Raw genomic sequence first — 14,894 nt, forward strand, 5'->3', positions numbered from 1 at the left:
AACCCTGTCCCTTGCAGTCAATCCCAACAGCATATCCTATACAGTACCCTATCGATGCTACCAACCAATCCTAGCCCTACGCTAGTACAATGCAGCATCAACCAGATATGTTACCATTACATATTGTACAGCAAGGTAATGCAGTACAGAGGGTGATGTCACCTCAGATGCCTACATCGCCAATACAGAATCTATCGGATCTGGTCTCCAAGCTTATCCCAGATGTGTGAATAATATTTCTGAACAGCAGAATAATAAACAACTAATGGGCTTTGTTGGTAAGTTACACTATAAAATTCCCTTTTTATCGTAGGGGAAACGAAAAAAATGTTTTTAGTACAAATTCCATACTAAACATACTGTCACTTTTCTGGGGGTAATGTCCAATCTTTTCTAGGCCTGGGTCCGTTTGTACAAAGCCTGGACAGCGCTATTGGGCAGATAAATTCTTATCCAGTTGATAAGTCGATGCTGTTTTCCAATAAATTTATCCACTTTTCTCATTTAATGGTTACCAAGGTTTTCACTGACTTCATACTAATTTCTACAGGTTAATTGATAAGTTAGCTGCTCATAGATACCATTAGATACCATTCTGTGGGATTCATATCATTGGTTATAAGCATCAGGTGTTTTTTTGTGCTTGGTAAATTATTAGAGATATAAAACATTTTTAGTTTTCTCAAGCTAATTATTTTTCCGATGAAAAAAATTGTCTGAAGCTCAGATTTTTTTCTAAGAAAAAATAGCTTGAAGTCTGAAAATAATATTTATTTACAAGTAATTGGCAATGATTGTTGCAGTTGCACATTCTGTATGTGTGATCATTGACTTTGGCAAATGCTTTGCTTTTAAACAAGACTAAGCCTGTACAAGTTTTAGTCAAGGATTATAAGGGATTACAATCTGGCCCACTTTCACTTTTACTAGCAGACAACTAATACATTCAATATTCTATGCATACATAACTCACATGTTAATTTTCATGCAGGGAGTTATAGAGCTATACGACCTCCATAGCAAAAAAAAGTTTTGTCCTTTAATTTGACTCTCCCTGAGGTTTCATAGAAAGGGTCATTAACATTATACAATATATGTAATTTATGTATAACTTTAGAAAGCACTGTGTTAATATCCAAGATACATTTGTGCAAAATATTGTTCAAAAATATCTCCTAAAAACAATATAAAATGACTGCTTATGTCTCAGTATTGTGACATAAACACTCTGGGAGGTGTAGAGCACTCAAGAAGGAGAACACTTGGCTACGCCTTGCGTTACTAAACTTGCATCTCTCATGCTCTACAGCTCCCAGCGTGTTTATATCACAGTACAGAGACATGCATGCCCATTCTATTATCATATATTATTCATTATTCATTTTTTCTCTGCAATCATTTCAAACCAGGTCCATGCGCAACTGTAGGCATGCCATTCAACAAAGACATGTTACGGTGCAAGAGCCAGTGTGCATGTCCAAACTGTGTTGCAGGTGTTAATAGTAATCCCAGTCCAATGCAGCCAAAATACCATAATTGTCACTATATTGGTTGTGGAAAAGTGAGTAGTAGGTGCTAACTATGTTCACACCTCATTCAAATATAAACTAAGCTTTGAATCATTTAAAATATGCTGGAAGACAACAATACATCAAAAATGAAATAAAATTTCTTGTTCTACCTACATAATTTTCCTCCTTATTTTTATGATTTATCTGATTTACCTTGGATTTTTTCCTAGTTTTTGTTTTTGTTTTCCTGCTGGATTTCTGATATAATTATGAATGTCTTTATTGTTTTAATGAAATCGTCTTGAATGTTTCCATGAGAAGACAGAGAGGAGATAATCCCAGATTCAATATCTAGTGTTAAAATGAATTCAAATATTACTTTCCAATATTCAAGCTTAAAATATTTTACACCTGTATGTACATAGAAGAAAAAAACGTCTAATTGATGTTTACAAAAATCATTTTATTTTTCTGTATGTGATTATGCCATGTTTGATTGGCTCATTTGAATATATATATAGTCCTTGTCTTAATAAGAGGGTAGCACTTTATGACCAGTGTCTAACAAAACCTCTGTGGCCCTCAGAGGGGAAAACCTGGAGCAACACGAGTATATAAATATTTAAATGTAGTTAAATTCACCACAAATAACTAAAGTGATAAAACATTTGTCTTAGAAGATCATTTTATAGTGACATCGTCTACACCATGATTAGACCAAATATTATAGTTAATCTTCTCACTAGTGGAGACACATTGACCCCCTCCCCAGCACTTGACCCACAGAGAACAAGTGAAGGACAAAAATGAATGTTTTTTTTTTGGCAAAATGCCATAACTCATATGGAGTTATTTTTACCCATACACCCTGTTTATCTAAATTTTCTGGTGGTAAAATTGTGATGTTTTTTTTTCTAGGTGTATGGCAAGACTTCCCACCTGAAGGCTCATTTAAGATGGCACAGAGGGGAACGACCCTTTGTCTGTAGTTGGGTAAGTCTTTACACCGATCAAATTTACACTGAAACAAATTTGTAGATTTTTTACTTAAATATTTTCGAAATAAAAGTCAAATTTCCGAAATGAATATACTGTGGGTTTGTATGTGTAATAAATAACATATTTATGCATAGAAATAGTAATCGTGAACACCTAGTATTGAGGGGGAGGGGAGGGGGTTTTCACTGGTCAGTATGGGGTTGATATTGTACTACTATTTTAACCTTACCCTGAGCGATATGAAGTACAAAATCAAGAGTAAATTAACTAAAAGAAAGAATCCCCACGCCCCATCATTAACACTCTTCCATGTGTTATTTTTAGAATCATTGATGCTATTTTTAGAGTCATCGATGCTATTTTTAAGATTATTCAAATGATCGTTTTACTGCACGCATATACTGCGCATGCTCAAAAAAAAAAAAAGAAACATGGTAAATGTGATTCTAAAAATAGCATCTAACGGTGCCTGAGATTCTTTCTCTTTATTCATTTTCTCTATTAGAATTCTTTTATACAATTTTCAGTTATGAGGTTAGTGTGAGTGAGCGCAAGCTCATTGAGTTTCACCCTCCCCTTCTTCCTCCCTGCCCCCCTCTCCCTCCGTCACGCAAGCTACACCCATCCTTCCTCTTGCTTAAAAAACGTCAATGTAGCGGGCTATTTATTGTTTTCTAATACGTTTGCCACAGAGCGTCGATGGGATGCATTGCGGAAAAAGCTTCACTCGTTCGGACGAACTACAAAGACACCTACGAACTCATACGAAAGAGAAAGCTCATCGGTGTAATATCTGTAACAAGGCTTTTTGGCGCAGTGACCATCTGACCAAACACTTGAGAATAAACAAAGCAAAAGACGCAGACAGCAGCGGGGAGAAGAACGAATTGCAACCTGGCAATAAAGATACGACGACGCATGATCATTCTACGACAAGAGGCCCTGAGAATGAGTCGTGAATTGAAGCCGGAGATATTGAAGTAAAACTTTATTTACGACACTAGTGCAAATATATAATAATGGTACGCTTAAAAAGAATTTCATTGGGATATAACAGTGCTGCGCCCCCTTAATTTTTGCAGCACCGACGTCATCGTCGACGTCATCCAACATCATTCAAACTATTTTGTATATAGATAGATATATAACAAACATGTGTTTTACTAGCCACTGAAGCACATGCGACCGTAAGCTTAAGTATTGATGGTTTTCACAGCCACCATGTTGGATGAATTTAACAAAATAATTGCTATTAGTCTCTCTTGTTATATCATCCAACATGGCCGCCGTGTCTTTTGCTATTTCATTCTCTTGGAAAGATTAAAAACCAGCAATTCCGCCCTTTTGGAGAAATGCTGATGCAAACATAAACTGAAGGTACTTGTCACCGATGTGATGATAATGGCGATCTTTCAAGAGAATTTTGAGAAACTTGAAATGCAGTCTGTATAATATTTCGATGATCAAGAATTTAATACTACTCAACTCAGTGCAAGACCAATTAGTTAAGTTAATAATAATGTCGACAGTTTCCAAAATTGGAATCTCTGGTCCAATCAAAAGGATCCTTCAATCAAATCTGTATACTTTCGATTTTGACTGTATAAAAGCTAACAATAGTATTTCTCCCATCCCTCCCCTATCAAAAATTGACCTCCCCACCCCTCACTCCAAACACGACTCGAGACATCTGTCCTCATTGGCAACAGTTACTCATTAATAGCTCTTGAAAAAAGTAAGATTTATTTTCTTATAGCAACTACAGATAATGTTGTAGGAACATGTTCTGCTGGACTTACATATTGCTTTTTTTCGCTCTTGCGATGCAAGAAAAACCCGTAGTTTTCTTGTACTTTTGCCAAGGCTCTTTTGCACAGGCGGATTTTGTTGTAAAAAATGCTTAAACTGCCATGAAAGTTCCATCAAAAGTCTCCTGCACGAACGGGTCTTAAAAGCTCATTACCAATTCACCATTTTTAGCTGATGTTTTCCCATTTCAGACCACGTGTTATTTTCTTGAAAAAAGATTGTTTGAGTTGTATTCGTATTCCTGTATCTTTTTATATGTAACCGTTAGACAAAAAAAAAAAAAAAAAAAAAAATGATGCGGCTATAGGTAATAATAGTTGGTTTAAAATGGGTAAACTTTACGCTCAAGGTAAAAACGATCATCCATGTGGCTTTCCTTCACCACATACAGCATTCAGGGATCATTCGCTACACTGTATTTTGATATCTGTGTCTTTGATAATGTTCGATAATATTTAATAAAATATTTAAATAAATAATACATATTTATCATTTGTGCCGGTCAGAAAATGCTTATTTTTGGTAACATTATTTTGTGTAATCGTTTCATATTTTAAAAATGTAATCCAAATCTTGTAAATAAAATAATATACTAGCAATCAAAAAAATTGGAGCTGTTGCATTCTTTTAGAGTATAGAATTAGATGGTTAGGATGTTTTGTTTTTTTTTTTCACTTTTGCTGACCAATTTATTAGCGTGAGCATCATTTTTTTCTCAGTGATATTAATTAATTGATAAAAACATACATTTTCCCCCCCGTCTATTGAATGGCTTCCAATCTTAATCACGCCCAATCAAAAGCAGAGGTTCAAGTTTCTCGACCAATGAAATCGCAGAGTTACGTAATACCGTGACTACTAAATGATTCCACTCTTAACCAATCAAAAGCAGAGAAGCAAGTGTCTTGACCAATGAAATTGAAGGTAACATACAATATCATGACTGACACTAGAATTTTGAAGAGTTTGAGTGAGAAAACAAATGTTTGTTTTCGGCTCCAAGTATACAAATAATTTCGCGAGTATGCTTTTGTCAGACCAAGATACTGCATTAGCAAACACAATATGAAAGAATTAGCCTTAAGTTTCAAGCATGGACACTAAGTTTTGGCATTTTGTGAAGTCCAATTTATCTGGCATGTTTGAAAGTCAAATTTACAAATGTTTTGACTAATTTACATACGGATTCAGAGAATGCGCAGACGTTTTTCACTCATGTTGTCATGACTAGGACTGATAAATAGCTTATACCAAATCACTTAATTCAAGAACATTTGGTTGGAAGTCAGTCTACCGTTATTCCCCCAGTCATATGAATCTGTCTCCTTGAAGCGTACCCTCAGTACGTAGACCTTCTTAGAGTCTGCGTGACCTTCTTCGTAGGGCTGAAGGTTACTTGAACCGGGATGGGAAGGGGAAAGAGATAAGATCAAAGAAGCCACACTCAGAAATGTGTACCTTTAAGGTTTTTATTTCAAACCATGAAATTGAGATAAAAATTACATATTCTTCATGATTGCCTTCAAGCTCAAACATAAATAACACGATTAAGCCTGATCAGTTTGTAATCAAGCGGCAAATTTTATCTTCTAATAATTTTGTACAAATATCATTAACAATATAACACTTGGAAACCGTTGAAGACACTCCAAGTCCAAATAAACCTCAAAAAAGACTGGTAACGAAACTACCCCGCAAAGAATTGTGGGATGAGAACTCAGCTCCAGAATTCTTTGCAGGGCGACTTCGTTAAAACTCTTCCTCGAGGGAAAAAGCTACAGTAAAATTATTTTGGAAGTGGGGATTGTGTTTCTACCTAGGCGTACCCAAAATCTCTCAGTCTTACATTTAAAGGTAACAACACGAGGTATAGGGTACAAGAGAGATGAATATACGAAAAGTGACAGGTGCAGTGTTCTTATCCAGTGACATGATTTAGAACACAGACAGAAGAACAAGATTAGGATAATTCGGATAAATTAAGTGTGTATTGCAGCTCGAGTATCGATAGTATACGCAGACTCAAATTCTGCGTTGCTCGGCAGCAGCAATAGATTGCTGCATGATGGAGACATTCTACTACAACTACCAGAATTCTTCACGGCAAGTAAATTTTCTTTGCGTTTAAATTTGTATTCTTTTATGAGAATAGCAAGGGATTCTGGTATTACACAACTGGTTAAAGCAGAGCTGCAACGAGTCTGTGTATATTGCTGATGCTTGTGTTGCAAGCGAAACTACTCTAGGCTTTTCAGTTCACGCCTGCAATTAATGACCAATAACAATTTTCACTGCACTAAAGCGTAGTCAGCTCATTCTACCAGTAACGATCCAGTTATATAAATTCAGAAAATATTACATTTTTTAACGCCTTTTTGATATCTGTGTTCTTGATTTCTGGACTGATTTTCGTATTATTTTTTATATAAAAACTTAGGAATTACATAGTGTTCAATTCCGATTTGCAACATGGCATGATTTGCAAGATTACTGGTTGGCCATAAAGTATTCAAGTTTATCTAGTTTGATGGGTTGATAGGAATACGTTGATGAAAATTGAAGGCATCATTTCCTTTGAAATTTGGATCACTTTTTCGACAAGTTGCTGCTTCTGACCTGGTAGCTTACTTGCAATATCTTTTAATTCTTTTTCGTTTAATGGACAAGGATGAGCCACTTCGTTCCTCTCTGCCAACATTTCTTCCATGAAGTCAACTAACTTCTTAACCTTCTTTTCATCTTGATCAATCTTCTCGGTTTGCAATTTTTCCCATCTTTTTTGAGCTGCTCTTTGATCTGATCTAGTTTCATACAGCTGTTTAATTTTTGCATCGATATCTCTGAGATGTGGCTGCTTGTAATTGTTTCCTCTTTCAAAGTATATTGGCAAGACCACCCAATATATTGCTTCCATTACTTTCGCACACAGCTGACCAATGTACAGTATATTTCGAGATTTTTCCAACTCGTCGATTTTAGTCTTGCATTCTTTCAACTGTTTTTCCTGATCTTGAGACATATCCCTAAAATGTTTTATTTCTTCTTTCATCCAATTTTGAGACTTTTCCAACTTGTTCAAACCTTTTTTAATCGTATCATTTTCAGCATCCTTCTCTTGAGACTTTTTAGTAAGATCTTCCAATCGATTTAACATAGCGTCAAGTTTATGTTCAACGGTAACGATTTGAGCGTCTTTGTCCGTTAGTTTTCTTTCAAGTTCAGTGATGGCGGATTCGCTTGAAAATTTTTCCTCTTGCAACCGTTTTATCTCCTTCTTGAGCTCGTCCACTTCCTTTTCGAGAGCTTTTTTCTCATCTTCAAGCTCTTTGGTTTTCTCATCAGCTTTCTGTAGCTGTTGTTCCAACTCTGCTATCTTTTTCTCATTACTCCTTACTTTCTGTTTTAATTCTTCAATGTCGTCATTTGGGTCTCGAGCTCGGCCACTCATCTTCAGTATATTGGTCGTCTTGCTTGGGTTTCCCTTCTATGTATTTCTGCAATGAATGGAAAGATTCTTAGTTTCCAGTTTCCTTGTAAGAGCATTTAATCTAGATTTAAAATGATGCTGTGACTAGAAACACATGCAGTACGCGTCGTGTTTCTTCTAACTTCTTCATACTTCTCTCTTCAAGAACATGCGCGCCTTTTCTATTTCGTTAATACTTTAATTTCTGCAAAATTGATGTTTATAATTGAAATACGAGCGTGTAATGTGCATGATAGACATTGTAGGTTATTGCAACAAATTAGCTAGGACTGCGCGTTAAAGCTTACCAGAACGAGAGAAATTGCTGGCGTATCTCAGCAGCTTCATACATATGTATCAAATCACCTTTAGGCCTTACATGGCGTTTTGTGAGAATTTAACTTTATAACACATACATGAACACTGGGAACTATTTTTTGACACTTATTCAGCAGGCTATGTCATTTGTTTAAATCAGTGCAAGCTGAAAGCTGAAGCTGTGATCAGCATCTCGGAAAAAAGGGGACGCCACTTTGTTCTTTTTTTTGGCAATGATTACATTCATTACGTCAATTTGAATAATATCCGCAGTGCAACACTACATGTTCCCTAAAGGTCAATGTGCCTTTGTTACACAAAGAATTTAAATTCTCTGTGTAGTTTAAAAAACATTTCCTTTTCGGCTTGTAAAAGTAACTCAAAATATTGTTCTGCGATTATGTTTTGTCTTAATTTGTCTGAGTGTTTGTTGTATGTGGATATAACTGCTCACAACTGAAAACCGCTAAAACAAAGCGAAAAATGTTCTCAGTGATTAAACCTCCACCTGCAACAATTAGAACTTGGAAAACAAATCCTTTCATGAAGAACAAATAAGAAAAATCTTTATAGAACTCACTTATTTCCCGTTTCAGATCATGTGTCATTCGAGGGAAAGAGAAATTAGAGTTACGACACTCCCTTGAGCATAATTTCTTTGTTTAACGGTTGTACATTAGAAGACACAAGAATTTGGATACAATTCAAACAAAGAATCTTATTCTTAAGAGACTATTCTGAAATGGGGAACATTACGCCTAAAGTAAACTGGAAAGGTCTAAATACATTCCAACGATTTCAATTTCAAAGTTGAACAGTGACAAATGACAGTATGTCATCTGTCTGTTTGCTAAAATGTATATTAAGCAATTATCTAAACGAGAGCTCAATAAAGGGATTCAGAAATTAGATAGTAGACTTTTGAAACTTCAAACCATTATTGATGAGAAAGAACGAGGCGTGGAACTAAAATCTGACGAACTCAGAAATGCTCACATTGACCGCAGAACAACTGAATAGCGAGCTAAAAGCGATTTGGATTACGCTTGGAAATGAATCGGAAGATGTGAACGAAACTCGAAAAACTTTTCAATCACTTTTCTGCAAATTCAAAGACATTTTCCCATTCGATTAACTAACACTTGGACGTCATTCTTTAATTAGACATTTTCTTTTTACCCGACATGTTTTAGATAAGACTAGATGTGCACCAGGAGCTGCACTAATTTAAGAAGGGGGGAGGGGGGGGGGGTATATTATGAAACAGAATTTTGGGAATGATGTGTTCACATGAATAATGCTTTTTGAATATGATTCTGCAAGTCTACATGTTTAGTTAAGTAACTGAGACTGTTTTGACTTGGAGATCTACTTGTAGTTTCCTGTTCTACAGACCTATCTCAAATTAACCTAAACATTCAAGCCACCAAGGTTAAACTTGTCTAGATACCTGACGTTAATAGATTTTCAGATTAGATTACCAAGTTATGATAAGGACGAGCAATTTACCTATTTCTGTGCATTCAATGTTGTACTTAGTTGTGAACAAGGCTAAGGTTGTAGTTCGGGTTGTACTGGCAGGTACAGACCTAAGTAGGGACAATTCTTCAACTTGGATGAAAATCGATGAACATTGGAAATGACTTGAAACTCGTTTAAAATTATCTATATGGCCCCAATAGCAGCCAAGCAATATTTTCTTCACAGTCAAATGTGTCGGATAAAGATGATCCATTTTATTCAGCATTAAATTGTGAGTAAATGACGTCATTTACTCGTCCCTAGCTATTGTTCTTTTTGCTTAAACCAAAATTTCTCATCTTCAAGTGGCTCCCAGGCTAAAATTTTCACTAGTTATGTTTACATAGTCATAATTAAGTCATATTATCCTCAAATACCTCGATTAGTTGGACTTTCAAAAATTGGGGCGTTTTCATACGAGTGCCCCTTTAAAAGAAGAAGGAGGAGATCTAAGATGCAGGTTATGCCACGTCGAAGAAGAAACATTCTCATACTCATTAATAATTCATGAGTAAACCAGCCAATCAATGGGCTATTTTTTGGGTCACATGATGTTACTCGAAACCTTGTAAAGTGCTGTGAAAGGAATGCATTCAGTCTGTAGTAACTGGAACAAAATAAACTCAGTCCTAGGACTAGTTACTCTAAGTCGAATAATTAATGAGATGGGAAGTCATTTCAAAGCCTCCATTTTTTAAAGAAACACTGTAATATCTTCATACTATTAAAAGGATTTCAAAAACAGTTGGAAAAAAACGATGAAAAATATCTTTATAGCAAAATTCGCGGGCATTTTCTCCAAATCAGGTACCAGTCTCCACACGGACAGGTTTTCGAACCAGTAACAAAATATATGCTGAGGTCGTGAGCAAATATGTCCGTTTTAAAGCGAGATCTGTAGACGGAATTATGGATATTTGAGCAATAAAGAGGCCAGGTTTCTATGGCTATACGAATCGCGGTAGAAAGATGATTTTTTATATCAAAAAAAGCACTGGGAAGTCGTCATTTTGGACTGTTTTGCTTTGTTTGGTCAAAGTTAAAACTCCTGAAAATCGCTACTTGCTTTCAGCTTCAAAGAAAGCTGGATTTTGGAAGCAATTAAGCAATGGTTGGGCACCAATTTCAGTTGTTACTCTGAATGATTTTCTTCACGATGAGCAGCAGGACCCGAACGAAATTCAGGAATGATAAATTTCCATACATATAAACACTACGAAACCTGAAATTGACCCACAAAAAATCGCATGTTGGCAAATTGAATCACCAAAATAAAAGGTAGGATTATATTGTGTGGTTGTCATCCTTTAATATTCTTATGTTACTTTTCTTGCATTGACTTTCGATTTTCTTCACGAAGCGATTAAACTTTCAATATTTTGACTTTGCCTTATGAATATAAATGGCCGTGAGAGGATAATTGATATTCGGAAACTGGAATCTAGTATTTTATTCTCTAATTTCCCGGATGTGTCACTCAATTTCGTGCGATGGGACTGGACGGGAATTCAAGTCTAAGCAATTAGTTCCAGTTCGAGGCGCAGCCGATATTGGAGGCTTTGAAACATTACATACCACACTTGCTATGCGGATGTTCTGCTATCGCACAATCCATATACAAGGCCAGACACGATCAGATGCTTCGCCCTATTTACCATCCGGCAAATCATATCGTCCTATGGGTTCACTAAAGATGAAGATCTGCTGAAACCATGGCACAAACAACCAATACCAGAACCTGTCGTAAAGAACAAAAAAAAGCAAAGATACTCTGGGACATTCCAATACATCTGATCTGAAGGTTGCACCAAAGAACGAAGCTAACAAGCCGGACATAGAGATAAAGGACAAAGAGAAGAAGACCTGGTTGATCATTGAAGGAACTGTTTGTAATATAGGCATTATTGAAGAACGAACACTATTAAAACAACAAAAATATAACCGAATTAAGATCAGGTCTAAAGAGCCTATATCCCGATTATAAAGTAATCCAAGTAAACATTGTCCTAATTTTTCTAGCGGGTTATAAGAAACAACTTGTACATGATATGGAAAGTGTAGATATAGATGATGGACAAAACTTGATAAGACAATGCCAAAAATGGGTGATATCGCAAAACTGCGAAATAGTAAAGGCATTCTACACCTTTGAATAGACATTTGTTAGTGACACACTAAGGATATAGCCTAGAACTAGCTGGAAATTTGCTTTTGTATAAATAAACATGGCGTCGCCCGAGGGCTTTAGCTTTTTTTCACCATTTTTTTGGTGTAAATACTAGAGACAGAAGCAGTTAAGACTAATGCTTGTTTTAGTAAAAGATCCATTGGAATCCTTCAAATTCGAGAAAGAATTGCATTGATAGACAGCGAAACGACATTGTTTATAAAATGTAATAAACGATCGATACGGATCACAGATCATAAAGCACGGGCATGAAGGAAAGCGTTATCGCTTTTGTATCATTGTACTATCGTGTATTTTGATTTCTTTTATTTTTTTATTGCATGATATTTGTAATATCAAGAATTTGTCTCTGTTTCATTCCGGTGTTTCGTTTCGGTGTTTCGGTGTTTAGCAGTGCCCAATGCAGTTCTTACCGTCAAGAGTAAGTGATAAATTCTGTATTTCTCCTGTTACATCACAGGAAGTTGAGGATGAAATTGGGAAGTTAAATTCAAAAAAAGCAGTTGGACCTTTTAGTATACCAACTCCTATACTAAAATCTATTAAGCATCTTATTTCTGAACCTCTTAAGCATATATTTAATAACTCTTTCACTTCTGGTATTGTTCCTGATGGTCTTAAACTAGCACGTATAACACCTGTAATTAAGAAGGGCTCACAATTAGATGTTAATAATTATCGCCCTATTTCTCTAATATCCATCTTCAGCAGAATTCTTGAAAAGCTCATGTGCAGTAGGCTACTTGAATTTATAAATAGGAATTTATCAATTACTAATAGCATTCAATGTGCTATTGAAAGTGGTAATTACTCTTGTGGAATCTTTTTGGATCTAAGAATTTAAGCCTTCGATACTGTTGACCATCAAATTTTACTTTCTAAGCTTGAGCATTATGGCATACGTGAAGTAGCAGGAAATTGGTTCTCTTCTTATTTGCATAACAGAAAGCAATTTGTTTCTCTTGGAAGTGTTTGCTCTAAAACCTTACCGATAACCTGTGGTGTTCCTCAAGGCTCAGTCCTTGGACCCATCCTTTTTCTTCTATACATTAATGATATGTGCAATTCATCTACCTTGTTCTCTTTTCATTTATTTGCAGATGACAGCAATCTTTTCTATTCTAATAAAAGTTTATTGAGCCTTGAATCTACTATTAATAATGAACTAATGAATGTTTATTCATGGCTTTGTGCAAATAAGTTGTCTTTAAACATTGACAAATCCAATTTTATCATTTTTCATTCTATTCAGAAAAAGGTACATGACATATCAATCAACATAAACAACGAGTCGCTTGAGCAAAAACAGCATCTTAAATATCTTGGTGTTATGATTGACAGTTATCTTAATTGGAAACCTCATGTTGCCTATATTTCAAATAAAATCAAACGCAGCATTGGAATTATATCCAAAGCCCGTCATTATATTAACTTAGAAATTTTAACAAGTCTACATTATTGTCTAATTTATCCTTACTTAATATATGGCCTTATATTTTGGGGCCATACTCATAAATCTGTTCTTACTCCTCTGTTCATTCTTCAAAAAAAAGCAGTCAGACTTATGACTTTTTCTCATTATATTGATCACACTAGTCCACTTTTTCTTAGGTTAAATATCCTGAAATTGAAGGATCTAGTCTATCTCCATACAGCTTTATTTATGTTTGATTTTTACTCAGGAAATCTCCCTAGTACCTTTGAACATTACTTCCAACCAGTGAATCAGAGACATAATTAGAATACAAGATTAGCTGTAAAGTCTTCCTATTCTCTTCCTAAAGCTAGGACCAACTATGGCTTATTTAACATTAAGTATATAGGAGTAAAAATTTGGAATTCAGTTGATGAAAATTTAAAAAGAACTACCAGAAATAATTTTATTAATTCAATACGTAGCAAATTGCTAGATTCTTATATTTAAGCTCAGCACTAAATCATATGTGCAATTTCATGTAAATAATAGATATCGATGATTCTTAATACATCCTTACATTAATTTTTTTTTCTGATCTATTAATATTAGTGTTTATTTATTTATTGTATATTTTCTATGATTATTTTGCTGCTTATTTATTTAATTCTTGTAATATATTGAATATTTTTTTCTTATATGAATATAATTATATTGTAATTAGAATTAATATACCTCTCGACAATCAAATTTTATAAAATTATTGTAAATATGCTAGCTGCCTATCTTGGCTAACCTTTAGATTATTATAGGTAGCTTGTGCCTGAATTCTTGTTAATTTATATATCTATGACTTGTAAATATCAAATTGAGGTACCAAATAATAAAGTATGTATGTATGTATGTATGAAGGCGCGATCAAATTAAACTGCCTAGCTTTGCTGCTGGGTTTTATATCGCTCCTCAGAGTCAGGGAACTCTAGCAGCGCTCTAAACATTACTACGCAAATTATTTTCCATCGAATATTTTATAAATTTCAGACCGTTTTCAAAGTAATTTTTGAAAGTTGCATCTGGAGTAAAATTTGATGACTGCGCGATTGTTCGGTACAGTTCGCGGTTTCGACACTGAGACATGCACATGCAGCTTCCTTCATATTTAAATTGCAACAAATTAAATTGCACCATTTAAAAAGAAACTAAAACAAGTCGGTGGAAATCAAAGTGAAAAGGTTTCTACATCAAATTCTATCAACGGTAACTTTGCGAAGAAAAGATGGAGAAAACTTGTCGCAATAAATCGAACACGCTTAATGAACAACTAGCAAAGGATTCCATGGTTGCCGTATAAAGCTACCATCTTGTTCGAAAAATCCAAGAACTAATTCACTTTTTTCCTTACGATTTACTCGATCGATATAATTTTATATATGTATTTATAGTTATCTTTTAGTCTATTTTTTCTTCTTACCTTTTTCTATCGACGAAAACCCTGCCGGACCTAGACCCCTGCCAAAATACGATGGCCGTTCATTCGCGCTTTATATTGCGTTGCTCGCATTGTTATCATGGTGCGTTTTGATTGGCTGCTAAAATCTTGATATGAATAGGCCTTTTGCAACAATAGATCACGTGTCAAATTCCCCCATAGCAACAAGCCTCTGGCGG

At 35.1% G+C, this 14,894-nt stretch overlaps 2 protein-coding genes across 5 annotated transcripts; one reads left to right on the top strand and one right to left on the bottom strand.

Moving 5' to 3' along the window:
• The first annotated feature begins 143 nt into the window (after positions 1 to 143).
• LOC148912642 (uncharacterized) lies at positions 144 to 4,927 on the top strand. The gene is made up of 4 exons (XM_089026421.1): positions 144 to 278; positions 1,410 to 1,561; positions 2,430 to 2,504; positions 3,203 to 4,927. Exons 1-4 carry the CDS (start codon positions 266 to 268, stop codon positions 3,467 to 3,469), a joined length of 507 nt encoding a protein of 168 aa, XP_088882547.1. The 5' UTR covers positions 144 to 265; the 3' UTR covers positions 3,470 to 4,927.
• An 847-nt stretch (positions 4,928 to 5,774) lies between these two features.
• Positions 5,775 to 14,765, bottom strand: LOC148912643 (uncharacterized). 4 transcript variants are annotated; one of them, XM_089026574.1, is made up of 3 exons: positions 14,698 to 14,765; positions 11,200 to 11,362; positions 5,775 to 7,813 (listed from the first exon to the last, which is right to left on the bottom strand). In XM_089026574.1, exon 3 carries the CDS (start codon positions 7,765 to 7,767, stop codon positions 6,835 to 6,837), a length of 933 nt encoding a protein of 310 aa, XP_088882700.1. In that variant the 5' UTR covers positions 7,768 to 7,813; positions 11,200 to 11,362; positions 14,698 to 14,765; the 3' UTR covers positions 5,775 to 6,834. The 4 variants fall into 4 exon arrangements, with proteins under 4 accessions (XP_088882700.1, XP_088882702.1, XP_088882701.1 ...); XM_089026576.1 differs by lacking the exon at positions 11,200 to 11,362; XM_089026575.1 differs by lacking the exon at positions 14,698 to 14,765 and having other exon boundaries at positions 11,200 to 11,621.
• Positions 14,766 to 14,894: the final 129 nt, after the last annotated feature.

This window comes from Actinia tenebrosa, unplaced genomic scaffold (assembly GCF_029948245.1).
Source record: "Actinia tenebrosa isolate PJP-AT-01 unplaced genomic scaffold, QUT_ActTen_1.0 PGA_scaffold10__47_contigs__length_13832649, whole genome shotgun sequence".
Classification (NCBI taxonomy): Eukaryota; Metazoa; Cnidaria; class Anthozoa; order Actiniaria; family Actiniidae; genus Actinia; species Actinia tenebrosa.